General features: G+C 37.1%; 1 protein-coding gene across 9 annotated transcripts in view; it reads right to left on the bottom strand.

The window, feature by feature from the left end:
- The window catches only part of ANKS1B (ankyrin repeat and sterile alpha motif domain containing 1B), a 427,837-nt gene that overhangs the window by 163,367 nt on the left and 246,097 nt on the right, over window positions 1-18,373 (bottom strand). For all 9 annotated transcript variants that reach the window (XM_069852975.1, XM_069852979.1, XM_069852978.1 and 6 more), the window contains one exon: window positions 4,160-4,258. In XM_069852975.1, the coding sequence (XP_069709076.1) occupies window positions 4,160-4,258 (99 nt within the window). The remainder of the gene's footprint in view (window positions 1-4,159; window positions 4,259-18,373) is intronic.

The following is an 18,373-nucleotide window of genomic DNA, read 5'->3' as shown; positions in this document are numbered from 1 at the left end:
AATCAGGAAAGTAATTCGTTGGGGCATTAGAAGGAAGGAAAACAGCAGGGTAGAAAGCATTTCTTTTGAATTCTATTTTTCATCTTCACCTCCAGCAGACCAGAACCAAAGAGGCATAGCCAGAAAGGGTTATAAATATTATGGTACTCACTTTGCAGCATCTCCTAGTTTAGGCACTTTCTTTATGAGTGGAAGTTGGAATGATCTACTTATTAGCTGTGCTGAGTGGGAGAGAATTAAACCCCAGGATTCAAATTAGCTAGCTAAGCTCTCGGGTGTCTAAGCCAATAGCAGTATAGCAATAGCAAACATATGATGTGGTCTTTCTCTGTTACACAGAAAATAAAGTGCACATGCACAGCAGTTCCTTTTTGCTAAATGTCAGACTAACTTGTGCTTGTATGAAAGAGTGTTACATATATGTAGCAGAACCAGCTCTTTTTGGAAGTACAGGTTTACTGTTCATATAACAATACACATAGAGTACATGCTCGTAGCCTGCTCATATTCTACTTCTTGTCTGGTTCTGCAAAGTACGCAGGAAAGAGCCTGGCTGCCTGCACATCACTGCTACAAGATTCCCAAATTTGCTTTGTGCTGAGACCTTTCCATGCAGGAAGGAACAAGTTGCATACTATAAGAATAGCTCTGAAGCCAGGAGAAAGCTGCTTTCAGCTAACATCTTTCTTCCATCTGTCAGCTGAGAGAATGTGTTCCCATTATGCGCTGGGAGAAGAAACCATACACTGAGCAACCCACACAAAACCATTTTTTTCTTATCTAAGTTTTTAAATGAGCTTGGATAATTCTTATTTTCAAAACCATTTTATCTCTTTTACTTCTTTTCTAAGTATTTTTTTTCTCAAGTCCTTGTACTTGCAACTTCAGTATCTTTTTACATATTGTCTCTACCTCTCAACAAGTCTGAACATCCTTTTAATAAAAGATATAAAGTCCTCCCCCAAAAATATATTAATTTCATTCTTTTCACATACAAAAAAATCTTAAATGCAGTATCAAACTCTGCAATGAAATTTGCTTTAAGACTTATGTCGTGCATAAAAGATTTCCATTTCACAAATTAACTTTAAAAATTATATTTCTACCGCATTGTCTTAACCTTATCTAATAATAATAAGCCATAAAGTGCTCTAGTTAATATTAATGTGAAACTTGAGCAACTTAAATTATACTAGTGAGAGATGAGAATTTGGGCTACTAGCTCTGATCCAATAAAATTAAAGGTTATTTTGAAAAGCAGAAATCTAACTGAAAGATTTCAACTCTGCTTATCTCTTACAAATATACCAGTTTACCCTCCTTTGAAATGTCCCCCCAAATACAGAAGCATTAGGGGAAAATATTATGAGAAATCTGGGTAAACATACCTTTTTATACTGGTTAAACACTGCATAAGAAACTAAAGTGATTAATTCATCTATATTTGTTAGCTATGTTAGATTTTTTTCTTATTTAAAACTACTTCAAGCTCTAGAAAGTGGTTTCTAAACAGGCTACTGGTGTTTGAATTACAGAAATTCATCACTCTTTAGGAAGCCAGCAATTACAAGTGAAAAAAGACGGTCTCTCTTTTCAACCACTAAATGCTTGCTGCATTTTCAGGATGCACAAAGGAATATTGATGAGAATAAGTAAGAGTTTAAAAAAAAAAGAGCATTTTTAAACCTTAAAAAAAGCTTTGTTGCTTGATTTTTACCCTCAAGCTTATTCAATACCGCCTGTCTGAGTCTATGCCTTTATGGAAGTGCTGTTCCATAGATGTTTTTTAAAGCACTTAACTTCCACCTCAAAAGTGGAATTAAAAAGTATCACAAGACAGGAAACATTAATAGTAAAACTAAAAATAACATCATCAGCAATGTTATTAAGTACAAAAACCCAAGGAGTCATCAAGTTTTAAATTAAATGAGAAACCGAAAAGATGAACACGTTCACAGCAAACAAACTAGAAGAATTTTTATCTGATGAGATTCAAATTAGTGAGACTCCAATTATGGTTTGAGATCTTAAAATACTTAGATGGTGTGCACTATTTTGAATGCATAATGACAGAGCTGAACTTATCAACAAACAAATAAAACTACAGAAAGGTTTCATGGTTCCTTGCAGGACGTGAAAGATTTTAGTTCTTCAGCAAGCTATTGTGAATACAGCAAGGGTAGGTAACATTAAATAAGACTTACCATGATCCCTGTTTTTCAGCCCCATAACTATTCTAGTAGCTGTGCCTTCGAGAGAAGTCAGTTCTCAATGGCAGATTATGTATTTTTACTATGTAAACTCTCTTGCATTGCTCCATCATTTAAATGAAGAAATGTGATGCGCAGCTTCAGCTTTTGTCCACCTTTGTTTTGGTTTAACATTCTTGAATCAAAGACACATTAGAAACATGGTCCTTAAGGCCTGTTTTTTCTAGCTCAACAGGGAAGCTGCTAAAGACTACCTCACTGTTATTCAGCCCATGCTTCAAGCTGTTCTGTGTTACTTAATTATCTTTGGTTTAGATGGTGTTGATTCTTCTGAATAACTGCATGACCATTTTGTTCTCAAAACAGTTTTGAGAGTATCTCTAGATCTTGATCCTATCTTTTTTTATTACATCAAGCACATTTTAAAAAGATCTCATTTGGAGTTTTTATGACAGAATCTACTCTCAGCATTAATATACTCTCCAAAAGCAAACATTATTAACAATGCTATCACGAACACCAGTTACTGAGCAAAGATAGCACTAAAATTATGATATATTATCAATCCATTCATTAATTTTGAAAAAATTAAACAGGAATACAAGAAAGCTGAGTCCTTTAAGAAGCATGAAAACCAGAAAAAAATACTTAATGAGCTAAGAACAAGGATTGAGAGTAAAAAAAATTGTTTGAACGATAGCATTGCTGAAAAATGTATAAATTCCTGGTTACACCTGAAATACCTATTGCAATTTATCAAATGCTGCTTTTATATGCCGTACTGCTAGTACCATTTATCTCGCTTGTCTAATATTGTATGTGGAATAGCATTGTGTTTCATAATATTCAGTGTTTCAGTGCACAGACTCATACTATAGTATATATGGATGGACAAACACATCCAGATACAGAAATCGTTCACAACTTCTAATTTTTCCCATTCAAAAGAAACTCTCGTTCTCTTTTACAAATGATTCATCCAGTAAGACATGATGCATCAAAAGGCCTCTTCCAGTAACTTCAGCCTCCTGTTCTAGACTGAAAAGTCCTCTAATAACTCTTCTCATTCTCCACCATTATCAAACTGCAAGCAGACTGATCTCTATTTACCTCAATTTTTCTATACACTCTGTTCCCGGAACACTTCATGCATTCTACACTACATTTTAACCCTGACCTAGTATCTACATCACATTTGGCAGCCTTCTGAGCCTTAGTGGTGTCTACTTTTCCTCATTTGTTCTCCTTGTATAGTTTTCTAAAACCCAACAGTATGTTTTCATGCTAGGCCCAGTATCTGTCTTGTTTTGAATGCTAGTAGAAGCCTTCACTGATACATTCTGGTATGCGAAATATAAGAACAATCTCTACCAATGATTTTAAAATCTATACTTTTAATCAGCTAGCACCAAAAGTGATTGAAAAAATGACTGCAAGTTATTCTGTCCACAGCTGAGAAGCAAAATTCATGAACATAGCAGCAAATCAAATATGAAGCCTGCAGGAAGTCTCCACATCTTACATAAAAGGCAGGTATTAGGAAAAAAATGTTTCATCCAGGGCTTTTAAGAATAGTTATATAAAGGGCAATTTATTTCCAGGTCAACTGCTATGTGAAGACAAATATCTGTGATTCACTGACAGCCTTATTTACACATATGCAATGGCAGTCTATAAACAGATTGAAAAGCTAAAAATAATTAAAATAAATTATAAACAGCCATCACTTCAAATTATATATCTTACTCTCATTTGCTTTGTTCATCAATTACACCCATACAAAGTGAGTCCAGCACAATAATGTTACATTACGCCATATTTGCATATGCAAACAACATGTCTACAAAACCAGTAGACAGTTACACTTACCTCCATTCAAAACAGTGTTTTGAATAACACGAAAGCTGTAGGTGTTAGTTCCCTCACTTGGATAATAACAGAAACTATACCTTTGGGAGAAGCTGGATTGCTTGGAGTATTCTCTGTCTGTGTCCAGAGTTAAGTATTCCTATTTCCAGGAGATCCTGGTCCTCCATTACGTTGCTTCCCTAAAAATGGGGGAAAAAAAGTAGAATAAAAATGACAGAAATAGCAGATGTCTTCAATAGCCTGAAACAAGCCCTTCTGTTGTGTTTAAAAGAGAACATTTTGCTTGACTTATAGTATCTGATGAGAATCATAAATTACTGATGATTGCATTCGTTGTCATGATGACAAAATATGGTGCAAGTTGCTTGAACCCATGGACAATTACTATATTGCTGGCAGCACTGCTGGTGGAGAAATTGCAACTCTCAGTCAAGTCAAATACTAGATGTGAACCTTCTTTCATTTGACTGAAACCAAGGATGCGACTGGAGACATTTTCAGAAACTTATTTTTCATTTTCCCTCCTACCTCATCCTGTTACATATTAAATATTTGGTTTTCTCCAAACTTAGCATAGAATAAGATGAGCAGAGTGCATGAGGATAACATTATTTATTTCCTTGTTAGTAAAATGGTGAAAAGATCAAAGAGAGGGAGTAGTATCAACAAACCCCATGCAGTCCCCTGAACTTAACTGTGACAGCACAGTCCTAGCTTTACCCATCACTGTTCATATGTCTCTACTTGCAGGCAGGTCAAATAACTCCTGACATGCAAACAGCAGAAAAAACCCATCTGTTCAAACAGTATAAAAAATAAGTCCCCATAAAAGTCCATAAAATGAGAGTCTACGATTCAAGCTGCTATTCTTAGGAGTTGCTACCAGTAGGAGGGGACCGACAGCTCCACAAATATGATAATACAGCCCCTAAGTTCAAGAGGTCTGACACCACCTAGAGAGCAAGTTCAACATTTGAAGATTAAGGTACTTGATTAGTTGGCAGTGGCTACTAAGGATCACAGGAAACACAACAGTAGCTCAAAAAGAGAACTGCAGCCAGGGATCAAATCAAGATGGTTCAAAGCAGGCTGGCATTCTTGTATCACTTTTTTAGACCACCTCATTCCAGGAAAAAAGTCAGTTCTTAAATATCTTCTAACTATTACAGTTGTGGACAAAACCTGCAAAAACGAGATGATGAGATGACCTGTTTGAACTCTTACCCCTGTTGGAGTCTCATGATACTCACTTGCTGGAAGCAAGAGTTCTTATTATTTGTACTTATTTAACATCATCATGAAATAGGATTTATGTGAGCAAATCCATGGAAAACTTCATCTCCGCCTATCCATTTGGCTTTCTGCTTCTGACTCAGTAGAGCTCTTAAGCAGCAGCAAAATGAAAAGCTAATAGGCACAAAACAGAACATGCTTAAATGCTTTGCTGAATCAGGGCTTAATAATGGATGTGAATTCTTTCTGAATATCAAATCTCCCGTCCCACAGCAACATAACTTTCTTTCAGAAAGCACTGTAGAATATGCAACCCTTCACCCTGTTCAGCTGCTGAATCTTCACTCTTTTCAGATGGACTGATTAGTTTACGGATGTACCCTTGAGGACTCTCGAGTGCTACTCTGCAGAGTACCCTGCAAAATCTAGGGGAGGTCTTTTTAAGGCAATCATGGAAACTTGGCAAAGCTGTCACATTTAAAATTATATTTCACAGTAAGTGGTATGATTTAAGACTACAGTTCTGCAAATCATATGCTGAAAGTATTTGTGTGCAGCATTCAGAATAGGGGCAGGCAGAGATGTGTTTCAAAGGGAGAAGCTGTGCAATCATGCTGGTTTAAGTAGATCACATGGTGAAAGAGTGTGCAGCACAGGCTGTGCTAACAGTGATAGCGATGAGGTGGGGTTAATACCCCCTTCATCTCCCTGGTAAACACATAAAAATATGATTTCCCCATTCTGCCTTTCTCTTGTAAATAACCTAAAGGGGACTGTAAACTTAGAGAAAGAACTGGGGGGAAAAACCCTCTGTGTTTTGGGCTGAATTCTCCAGCTGCTGGAAATAGCTATCATAAACAGATTCAATCAAACTGAGCCAACTGAAGATCCAGTCCAAAACAAAGACTATATATTTTCATTTATTTGATAAACGCAGCTATTTTGTTTACACCTATTTCTTTCACTTCATCTCACTGTTTTTCAGATTTCACCTTTCATCACTGCATGATATTTACACACAATCACAGAATACTCATCACTGCATTATAACACACTGTTTACTGGTGTCAGTAACCCTGGCATCCAGCTTCAAATATCACAATTTTTAAAACCCAATTCAACTAACACTTAAGCCCAGGAAAAAATCCTGTCTGTTTGCACAAATTTGCTGCATAGCAGAGACAGCATTATTTTATTAATTATTTACTATTGCTTTTTCCTTATATATTAGATCATATAAGAAAGTCATAGAATCATAGAATGGTTTGGGTTAAAAGAGACCTTAAAGATCATCCAGTTCCAGCCTCCTTGCCATTGGCAGGTACACCTTCCATTAGACCAGCCTGCTCAAAGCCTCCTCCAAACTGGCCTTGCATACCTCCAGGGATGGGGCATCCATGACTTCTCTGGGCAACCTATTCCAGTGTCTCACCAACCCCACAGTAAAAAATTTCTTGCTAATATCTAATCTAAATCCGCCCTCTTTCAGCTTCAAATATATTATATATTGTGTTTCTTTGCAGTTGGTATTATATATATTTTTGAAAGTATGACAAGGATACAAAATATTTTAAACTCAGGAAAACCTGGAATTCATGTTGCCTCCTTGATCCCTGTTTGAGAAGGCAACTACCTGGTTTTTCAGTGTGCTTAGGTTTTGGACCTTTTCCTATGTTACCATCAGTGTCAACAGTAGCAGACAGTTATCCCTCATATAAAACAGACTGCATTGTTTCCTGCCATGGAGCTAAGCCAGCTTTTCAGCTTTCCTTAAGAGTACACCAGGAAACTTTAGACTCTCAGTAAATGCCCACTATTGCTTAACATAGAGGAATAAACTGATAGCAGAAGAAAGCTGCGGTCTAGTTTCCAGACAAGCCTATGAAGAGAAAGAAACAGTCTTCCTTATTCCGATCTCCCTGGTATCTGCTCCCATTCTCCCTTTAATCACAGTCCTTGATTCTTTTCTTATACCTAATTCCTCTTCTGGTGCTACTCCAGTCTCCTTCCATAGGCTCCTATGCTGAGAGTGAGGAAAACCTCACTTCACTCTGCAGCAGATAAGAGACAACAGGAGAAATTCTCTCCCTGCTCTTAGCTGCCACGCATACATTCATTATAAGCTGGGCCAAGTTTAACTCAATTAACTTTACAGAGATGACATGGCAAATGAAATTAAAATGAATATTAATGTAAGAATGTATTTTCACATTCCTTCAACCTTAAAAACAGCTAAGGTAAATTAGTTGAAAAATTCACAAAAAAGAAATTATTCTAGTAGACACCTTGAGAATTTCAGTCCAAAGACTTAACTCTGTTATTCTTATTTACAAAAGAGGTTCTTATAACAGGAAATATGGGACAGCAAGCTCTTCTGGGGTTTTTATGCTTTTATTATGAAATAAACTCATAAGAGGCTTTGTGATACTGTAGTTTCTTAAGTCTGCAGAAAACCTTAGTTGGAAGGAAAACTTATTTCTCTGAATTAAAGCAATAAGTATATATCAAAATCATAGAACCATAGGATCACTTGGTTGGAAAACACTTTTGAGATATTGCTTATACTAGGAGAGATTCAGATCACATCCACTTCAGTTTGCACTGTTGAAATTCCCATCTTGTTACTGCGTAAGAGACAGCCTTACTTATGAATTAGAAAGACTCTGGTTCTGAAGTTCCAGTTGGGAAAGAGTGTAGCTGCCCCTCTCTAGGATCTGAGGTCCTGCAAAACTCTCAGGAATATAATCTTTTTCCCTGTAAGCATATGCAGGAAGCCAGTCTCCTGAGTAAGAAGGCAGTAGTTTCACAGAACAGTTGGGATCAAGAAGGAAGGAAAACTGACTCTGCATGTGGGAGACTGAAGACATATGAAAACCAACACAATTTAAAAAATCCAGAAATATTGCCAAAATCTGAGATAGTTCCTACAAAAAAAATGCAAAACAAAATACATAACGGTACCCTATGAGATAAAGATTTCACCAGCATTCATTTGGGTTCCACACAAAATCACCTCTGCTACTCTCAACTTGAAGTTAATATAGCCTTTCCAAAAAATGCTGGGTTAGACCTTTATATTAGACTTCAAATATATGTAAGTACAGCTGTACATACACAATATCTTTAGAAAACAATTTAACTTGGAACTTGGAACATGCCATATTTCTAGCAAAATAAATAAATATTGAAAGCAGCCTAATTTTAATACATAGCTCAAAGAACCTCTAAAATCCAATCAAAGCAAAAGATTGACAAACCTGAAGATGTCATTTATTCTCAAAAGAGAACCTTCATGATTATTAAAGAAAAAAAAAGACCAACATGAATTCTACAATCAGCAGGACCAAAAGTACTTTGAAGATTTTTTCCCTGAAGGCAATAAAATATGGTGATTAGACGAATATATAAGGATGGCAGGCATGACTATATATTTCTCGTTGCCCCCCTTTTGTACCTATATTTTTATTCTTTCTTCATATATGTTCTGTGCCTGAGCCCTATGGTGAAAAATTCCAATGTCTGGTTCTGTCATCTAAGTAAAATAAAAATGGTACAGAAGATTTAAAACAGTTGGAAGATATATTACTAGACTTATCTGAAAACTTAACCACTGAATTTGGAAGACAGGTGTTGTTGGAAGCTACCTGCTTATGCTTTTTGTCTTATTCTTGCCCTTCAACTTAGGTAATAAATTGAAAGCCTAATAAAGATTGGAGAGATGTTTCGTAAATCTTCATTGCAATCAATAGTTTGGAAAAAAAACCCCTCAATGGGGAGATAAATGCATATGCATCATTTTTATGAAAACATTAAAAATGGCTGAGAAAAGAAAAAAAAAATCTTGCATTTAAAGCTTTATTCTCTCTTACAAAAGAAAAGATTGTTATGTATGACATTTGTGAGAATTCTGGCTATAGGCTGGCAATACCAACTAACCCAGATTTTTCAATGATCAACTGTGTCAGCTCGAGGAGGAAAAGTGGAGAATCTAGTGCCTAAAGCTGTGTAAGAGCTGCTACCCACCAGGTTAAGTTGAATTAATTTGCTGAGCAGCCATTATTGAGATCAAGTTCAACTGGAGAACCAAGTGCTACTGGAAGTGGCAACAACCTCTGGTAACCTTTTTATATCTTGGTGTATTGGAAATCCGTTTGCTGAACAGCAGGGTTTTGTGGGTAAGGGAAAGATGAATTCTGAGGTAAATACAATATTGATGGGGTAGCACTGCTGGTTGCATTACTCCTGTTGGCTGGGTCTCTCCCTTGCTCTCTTCCAGCTGCCCATGAAGTGATCTGCTGCATCATCAACGTTTTGAGTTCACACTGAATCTCATGCTGCCTACTGAGACCTGACACTGCAGAAGCACAGCTGGAGGAATCTGAATGGAGTTGAGGCAACAGGCCTCATACTTTGGTTTTCAGAGCTGCTGGAAATATGACTTGGGACAGAAAAGAAAGAAAAGAAAATTTGGGAAGTGGTACAGTTAGCTGGGATATCTGAGAGTATCATCATTCCTGCCATTCAGACAAGAGAGGTGGGAGCAGGGCAGGGACAGATGGGAATGTTCTTCCATTACACATGCTTGGAGACGAATGTCAATGATAGAAAACTGAGGCCAACACCATCAAAGAACTCTGCTGTTCCTTACCCCTTCCATCCCAAACGCATAACTGGGAAGAAAGGGAGCAGGCATCTGGTACCAATGTGAACGAGGATTGTTTTGGAGCAGATCCTGAACGGCTCACTTAAAACAGCCCCCTCTTCATTCCAAATTGCTTTGCTTCTCGCCCACCTTCTAAGCTGCATCCCCTTGAAATAGTTAACATTTGAAGCGTCCTCTGGCTGAGAACAAATTAAAGACATCTCACAAAATGGTTAAGGACACACTGAATAACCAGGACTTTTCTTTTTTGTTGACTAAATCATATGCAAGAAGGTTTATAAATTTTCATCACAACATAGCTTTTCCACAAGGTAGAAGCAACTTTTCATAGCAACTTGCAAGAAATTACTAGAGAAATGTAGTTTTCAGTAATGAAAACTCTTTCTTATTAGTGCAAAAATTTCAGGCAATGTATCACACATTTAATTTCCAAACAAGAACTGGCAAATGGCCAGAATTTAGCAAGCTTCAGTATGAGTGAATAGGTTGCCTTTCACTAGTATTGCCACTTTAACATGAAAACAAGATCAGTAAGAATAATTATTGAGTGAAATGCTTAACTTGTACTTTGAGGTCAGAAAGACTTATCAGATTCCTGGAGATCGTGCAGAAATTGTTATTTCATCTACAAACCTGACAAGACTATTTTAGAAAAATCCCCTGTAGAGCATGAAATTTTGCCTTGAGGAAAAGAGATTAATTATAAAATATGTTAGGAATAAAGGACTGAACATATTGTAAAATAATTGTTTGATAATATTCTTCCAAAATTATTTTACTTTTAATCTACTTATACTCATTCTCGATTCTCACCTTGCTCTATTGCCAGTCTTAACATTTATGACTTTCTTAGCAATTCAAAACCCTGCAAAACCGCAAAAATAGAAAACTGGAAGGAAATTTTCCATGTTACTGTCATTTTGTCAGGAAGTAATAATAAACTACTACTGAAAAAGGCCATTTCACTCATAGATAAGAGTGAGGGGATAGCAATTCAGAGCCCTAGTTTACAAACTATACATAATTACAGAAGGTGATGTAAGTAAGGTCATTTTAAAAAGGACCCAACAGATCCCTAACCCCACTTTACCTGTGTTTTAAAGGTCTCTCTCTGGTTCAGATTAAGTTTTTCCAGAAGTAAACCTGAAGTAATCGGTGCCATCAAAATAATTTCAAATATTGATATCCAAATGAACATATAGTCATAGACCTTTCACACAGCAGTAATAGGTAATTAAAGCATAGTGTTAATTAAACAATACTGATAGCTGGGACAAGGATCCTTATAGGAAGAACTGCTATTTTTATCCCTTCTTTCTTGTAGCACTGATTCATTACAACCAGCACAATTGTCACATGCAAATTAGCTGCACAGATAAGGTGGCAATTGAAAAAATTACCTCTGATGCCACACTTGGCCCACTTAATTACTAACGCTGTTGACCCAACTCTGTCTGCCTATTTAGTCATAACAATTCAATAAAATACTTATTAATACTTACCTAAATTACATCTTAATGTCTTGAATGTACATTGTGAAGATAATTTCACTTCATTTGAGTAATGAAAATTCCAGAGAGTCTATATTGTACCACTATTCAGATTACTTGAGATAAATGCTAGTTAGCTTAGATGTTAAATTTCTCAAAGGACCCACTTCAAAATCAATATTACTGTGAGCTAATTAACAGACTTCTAAATTCTCAGAAAAAATATTCCTTTCTCCAATAAGTGTGTAAGTTTGGGAGGTGCATAGACTTAATATAATATCATTTGTTATCAGACGTAACAAAATGCTGAATACCTGCTCTAAATGTAACATGGAGTTCTGTTTAACCTTGGAGCCTATATTAGTGTTTTTGTAATAAATGTAAAACCTCTGTTCACCTCCCAGAATGTCTCACAGAAGTGCTTCCTTCCTCACATTTTTATTAACTCTCATCGTGTTGTTTAAAACGTTGAGCCACACAAATCAGCCTGAAGAGTGAAAAACATAGAGTAAAAGTCTTCAGCTGTAAAATTCTGGGCATGTTCTGTGTCTTAAAAATAGGTTGTTCACAGGAATGGTCAGAAAAATAGCAGCAAGGAAAACACACACTCAAGAAAATACTTAAGCCTTCAAACCCTTACACCCTAAAGTTACCACTGAGGTCTTGGAAGCACTTTTTCATCTCCTCCCTGCAGCTGAATCCTGCTCACACCAGCACCTTTCCCATTGGGCTACCTGGCGTTCAAGCTCTCCATTCTAAGCAGAGAGAGCAGCTTGGAAACCACATCAGACCTATCAGTGAGTCTAGAAAGTAGCCTCTCCTCTTAGATGCCATCAAAGCATGACCTGGTAAGAAGTCTCAGAGAACGCCCAAGGTGGAAACACAGGAACACACAATAAATTTGCAGCTGCTTTATCTTACAAGAAAGGAGGAACAAAGCCCAGTCATTATGAGATTCATGCATGAGGGAGATCAGATTCATGTGTCTCTCTCAAAATCAAATTTCCTAGAAAGAGAGGAAGCTATGCAACATTTGCTAGGAAAGGGCATTCTGGGATTGAGGAGGAATCATTCACTGGTCCTGCTGAAACTAAATTGCTATGAAGTTTAGTCAGTAAGCCGGAAAGGAATATTATCCTTTAGATCAGTGACAGCTGGCTGTGGTAAATCAATCTTGTGCTGTTGCTAGAAATGTTTCTGGTTTATACCAACTGACTGCCAAGTATAAAAAGCAGAGAAAAAGATAAAAATTTGGGACTTCATGTTTCTTTCAACCAAGTATCCTAACTTCTGAGCTACAGATTCATGCTATTGGTGCATACTGTAATTTGAAAGAAAACAGCAAGACAGCTGTTCTCATCCAAAGTGACAAGTTGGATGTCAAGATCCAGGGAGCAGCATGGGAAATCCAACCTCCTAATGGTGTCTAAAGCAGGGCTGCAAAAGGAGGCAAATCTTTCAGATATAAAGAATATCTTTAGAATATTTAGAATATAGCTTCCTCTGCTTAGTGTTGCAGGCCTCTTTCTTAGTGCCTTTCTCTTCCTATCAAGTTATGCAGGGTCTTTTGTGCCTTATTCTGTTGTAGGCATCCTGCTCCCAAAACCAGGAACTGTAAAATCAAGCACGGCAATGTTCCCATTGCTGTAACTCACTTCATTTTTAATATGGTATTGGAGGTCTCATCTAGCTTTTTGAGTCTGTTCTGTGCACTGCAAAATGAAGGTGCTGCCTGTCTTGCAAATGCCCAAACTGTTTTCAGGACCCATCTGCTAGTAATTGGAGGCTGCTGTTAGGTCAACTGAACTTGTTGTTTAGTAGAATAGAATAGAATAGAATAGAATAGAATAGAATAGAATAGAATAGAATAGAATAGAATAGAATAGAATAGAATAGAATAGAATAGAATAGATCTCCCCAAAATAAGAAATACTGGAAAATGAATAGTGTTTTCTATTCCGCACTGATATGCTATGTTTGAACATGTTTCACATTCCACCATGCTGCTTTTGATCTGTAGTGGTGAAGCAAGGATAAAAGCTCAGAGAACTTGTAAGCTAATAAAAAACTGGAATATACTAAATTTCTCTAGGTGAAAATTAAAAGGGTACAGGGAAAATATACAGTCAGGCTTGCCTGCTAAACACAGTTGTTATGTTGAGACACATTTTACTGTATTCCTACAGATTTTTTTTTGCTAAGGCAGGCACAACGAATAGCAGGATTGAATAAGGTATTGTCTCCCACTGCACACAGAGGAGATTTCTGCTATGTATGATTTTTCTTATACAAACTGTTGTGATTTATTTCCACAGTATGTGCAGAGATATTACTAGCCAGGTCCTTGAAGCCCAAGAGGTAAACAGAGACGGCCTCCATTTTATTCAAACCCTTTCTAAAAATATGAGAACATTTGATTAAGGGTCGATGAATTTCTTTTCTTCCTTTGCTTGTTCTTGTAATTCATTTCACATGGGAAGTGGGCTGTGTTTTTCTTATCCCTTCCAATTCAGCAGCCGGGTGGCTCACATTATGGGCCCACTCCTGTCACCATGGCAACCAGCAGATTGCTGTGATGTGATCCCATGCACTTTATGTCACTACGTGGTGCTATTGTTCTCTAGTAATGATTTGGGAGATGCGTCTCCCTATTCTCATAAAGGAGTATTAATTATCATTCCACTGGATGGTCATCCCATGTGTCGTGCCTGGACATCATATTAACATGCATTTTGTTTCATGTGTAGTAACTTCAAGACTGGTTTGCACCATGAAGCCTATGTTCAGCACTGTTCCTCAAAACATGCTAGGGAGTCTGCATGGAGGCTGTATTTCTCAAGAATCATCAGTATGACCACACTAGGAGAGATCAAACGTCTCTCTAACTCATCGGTGAGCAGTCAAAACTGTCTAGAAAAAACAAAAAAAAACCACCAAAAAACTTGTTTTATGTAATTTCTTCTCCATCATTGAAAGTTAAGCCTATGGACATTTAGCTAAACTATAGTGTGCTGGATATACAGCAAGCGGAAGGCTTCATTTTGCTAAATACAAATCCATCATAGATTTCAACAAATATATAAGGCTCAGCTGGTTTTAGCATTTGGAACAAGCTGATTTACCATCCTTTCTCTAGATTGCTACAAAATCATCCCCGCACTGCAAAGCTTATTTCTTTTTATGTGTTGCAGAGATGGCAGAAGTCCTGGACTAGCCTTCTTACAAATTAACTTTGGGATGATACATTCCACAAGAATAAAAATAAGAGAAGTCCCTTTAAAACTGTACTATGATGATAGGCGCAAACTTGCAGAGTGCATGGAAGAAAGCTAACTTAGAGTGACAGAATTAGAATCACAGAATGATTTGAGTCAGAAGGGATCTTCAAAGATTGTCTAGTCCACGCTTTCTGCCACAGGCAGGGACATCTTTCATGTTGCTCAAAACCCCATTTAAACTGACCGTGAACACTTCCAGGGACAGGGCATTCACAATTTCTCTGGGCAATGAGTTCCAGTGTCTCACCACCTTCATTGTTAAAAAGCATTCTTCCCTGTGTTCGATCTGAATCTACCCTCTTCCAGTTAAAAGCAGTTACCCCTTGTCCTGTAATTTCAGGTCCTGGTAAAAAGTTTCTCTCTGTCTTTCCTATATGACTCCTTTTAATATTGAAAGGCTGCAATAAGGTCTCCCTGAGGCCTTCATTCTCCAGGTTGAAGAACCCTTAACAGAGATGCATTCCATCCTCTGATCATTTCCGTGGGTCTCCTCTGGACCTGCTCTAACAGGTTTAACTTCATTGTTCAGAAGACCCCGGATTTGGGTGCAATAGTCCAGGTGGGGTCTCACCAGAGCACAATAGAGTTGGAGAATCACCTCCCTCAATCTGCCCCCCCTGGCTTCTTTATTTGCAGCCCAGGACAGGACCGGATTTCTGGAATGCAAGTGCATGTTGTCAGTTCACATCCAATTTTTTATCCACAAGCATCACTGAGTCCTTCTCTGTAGGGCTGCTCCTAATAATTTCATTAATGCTTTTGTACTGGTACTGGGGCTTGCCACAACCCAGGAGCAGGACCTTGCACTTGGCCTTGTTGAACTTCATGTGGTTCACATGGGCCCATTTCTCAAGCCTGTCAAGGTCCTTCTGGATGGCATCCATTCTGTGCATAAAGGGGATATTTCACTCTGTCTTTTACTGATCCCTAAAACACTTGAACAAGGTATAAATGGACAATGAGTCCCATGAATGAGGAAAAGATATCCCATTTATGCTAATGTTACCTAAAAACTAAAGGTTCCATTTTGGAAAACAGCTACGTAGTCACTGACACGTAAGAAGCGCTTACTGGCTCGATTCACTGATCACTCCATTTCTTAATATTTCTTTGTCAGCACATGACAACATATTTTTAACATTGAACAATATCATTTCATATAGAATGGTCTAGCTATGTCACCAATAATACAGCAACAATCACCCAGAACCTATACAAAATCCTGTGCAGTTGTTGCCTGCACTGCATATAAAATATTAATTACCACAGGCATCAAAATAGTTTGCCCACAATTTTCTATTATCTTGCCGTTGCGCAATAACATTTATAATTATGAAATGTAAAATTAAACAAACGCATTCAATAAATAAACAATTAAATGCAAAATCAGGTTCCTGGCTGTGTGAACCAGATCTTAAACTACCTACTTTCTGTTCCCTTCCTCTCTTCATGTCTAGTTTTCTCCCCGTGCAACTTATTCCCACTTAACATATGGGAATTGCAGTTCAGATAGCATGCTAATACTATGACAGTTCTTTCTGTTCACATACTCTGCTTTATTTACACATTTTCACTCTTTTGCAAATATTCTTGTATTGTTTATGTCCAATAAAACACAAAAGCAGCAATTAGTGTGACTACCATAGTTCCATTTTTTACCCACAACCGAGTAGTTAGAAGTTACAAATATTGAAGGAATTGCTCACAGAACATGACATTTTTGTACAAATCTGTAAATTACTTAGATGTATAATGACAGGAATAATCTTTTATTACTAGCGAATAAAAGAAAACAATCCATGTATTTGAAGTCTGTTCTCTGAAGTTGAACTATATAACTTGTGTCCAACCAAAGCAACTCCTTGCTGTGAAACCTGAAGTAACGTTTTGGTCTCATAGAGACAATCCTCGCCCTTTGAACTATTCCTATGTGCCTAGCAAATTGTATTTAGTTTCAAGAATTTTCTGTGTAAAGGTAAACTTGTTCTGTTATTGATCTGAAGGCACTGTTTATTCTTCCCATAGACTTGTTACATTTTTTTAAAAGCCTGAGTTAACATGTTCAAAATTACTGAGAGGACAGCTTGTATATTATTGCAGTAGTAGTACCTGACTGATCCAGTCCCAAAACACTATAGAAGGATTCTGCAATGTCAGAGTGCCGTAATCTAACAGTCTAGTGCTTCATTTCCCTCAGTCATAAGGAAACCTTCATGCAAGTGAGTCTACCTCATCTCTCACCCTTCTTCCTGATGCTACTATGATGAGCGTTTCCACCAATCTCTTCCCTATACAAGGCTACTCCATTCAACACCTCACATTTAGGGTGTCTTTGGGGCCACCCTCTATCCAAATTCAGGCAGTTCTTTTACTGATGCTTTGCAGATTTCATTGTGAGCAAGCTTTTTCTAATTACACTTTTCTTTGTGATAATAAAATACTCCTAATGGTCCTGGTGAACATTTGTGAATCTCACTGGCCCCTTCTGCCTCTTAGTATCAGGTCCAAACCAGACCAGTGCTACCAACAAATTGGATAATAAAACTGTATGTTCTCAATTTAGTGACACAAGATTGTGGGAGACTGCAATTTCACTTGATATAATTTTTATATTACAATAGAACTTCTTAAAAGGAAAGGTTACTGCAATGAATAAAACAGATAAAATAAGAGCTGATGATCCCCACTACACTTTATAGGAGTGCTGCAATGCCACAAAGCTACAAAATATGAGAATGGAAACTTCAACACTGGCTAACCACCCTTCACCCTAGGATACATATATTAGATGGCATCATACAAATAGGATAATTATATATTTTAATAATTCATTAATTCAGTGCAGGAGGTGATTTGGACTAACAAAATAAAAGATCTAATATTTCTTTTTTTAGCCTTTACCATTCTCTGTGTGGGTCCATATCTTATATATAGCTTTCCATTGAAGACCTCACCAGTAACAATGACTCACTTTCTTCTGACACTTTTTTAGACATTCACTGAAATAATATTAGACAGCTCCAAACCAGAAATTAATCTATTTTATAAGATTCCTTCAAGGCAAGGTGGCATTTTTTTATACCCATTATACAGATAAAGAATTACAGGACCAAAATTTTTAAAAAATCATTTAGTTCTCAGTACCTAAATGCAGGGATTATTTTCTTCCTTTTCAATGAGTACTTAGTCTATATATACCTATGTACTCAAAGGACAACTGTAATCAAAATCAGTTTTAACTGTGAGCACTCACACTTCAGCAAATCCAAATTCAGCTCCTTCCCTTGCACAGGTGTATCAAAGAATTTTCAACGCAACAGTTTTATGAGAAAAGCTTGTCATAATTTGTAGCTAGCTGTCCATGTAAACTGGAAGCCTGAGACACCTTGGAAAATGAAAATTCAGAATAATATGGTACTATAAAGCATGTTGGATAGCACAGACAGCTTTCTGAATGAATCAGCTTAAGCCCAGCCAAGTAAACTAACTCTCACTCAGCATCAACTCTGTTGGGCCAGACCTGTCTCCCAAAGAGTTACAAGACCATCTCTGTGAGAACCATCCAGTTAAATATCCCTCACTTTTGTTCAAGTTTCCCTAAAATGTATTGCCAGTAAAAGAACTTTGATG

Source organism: Phaenicophaeus curvirostris, chromosome 1, assembly GCF_032191515.1.
Source record: "Phaenicophaeus curvirostris isolate KB17595 chromosome 1, BPBGC_Pcur_1.0, whole genome shotgun sequence".
Lineage (NCBI taxonomy): Eukaryota > Metazoa > Chordata > Aves > Cuculiformes > Cuculidae > Phaenicophaeus > Phaenicophaeus curvirostris.
This window is presented reverse-complemented; position numbering and strand designations above follow the sequence as displayed.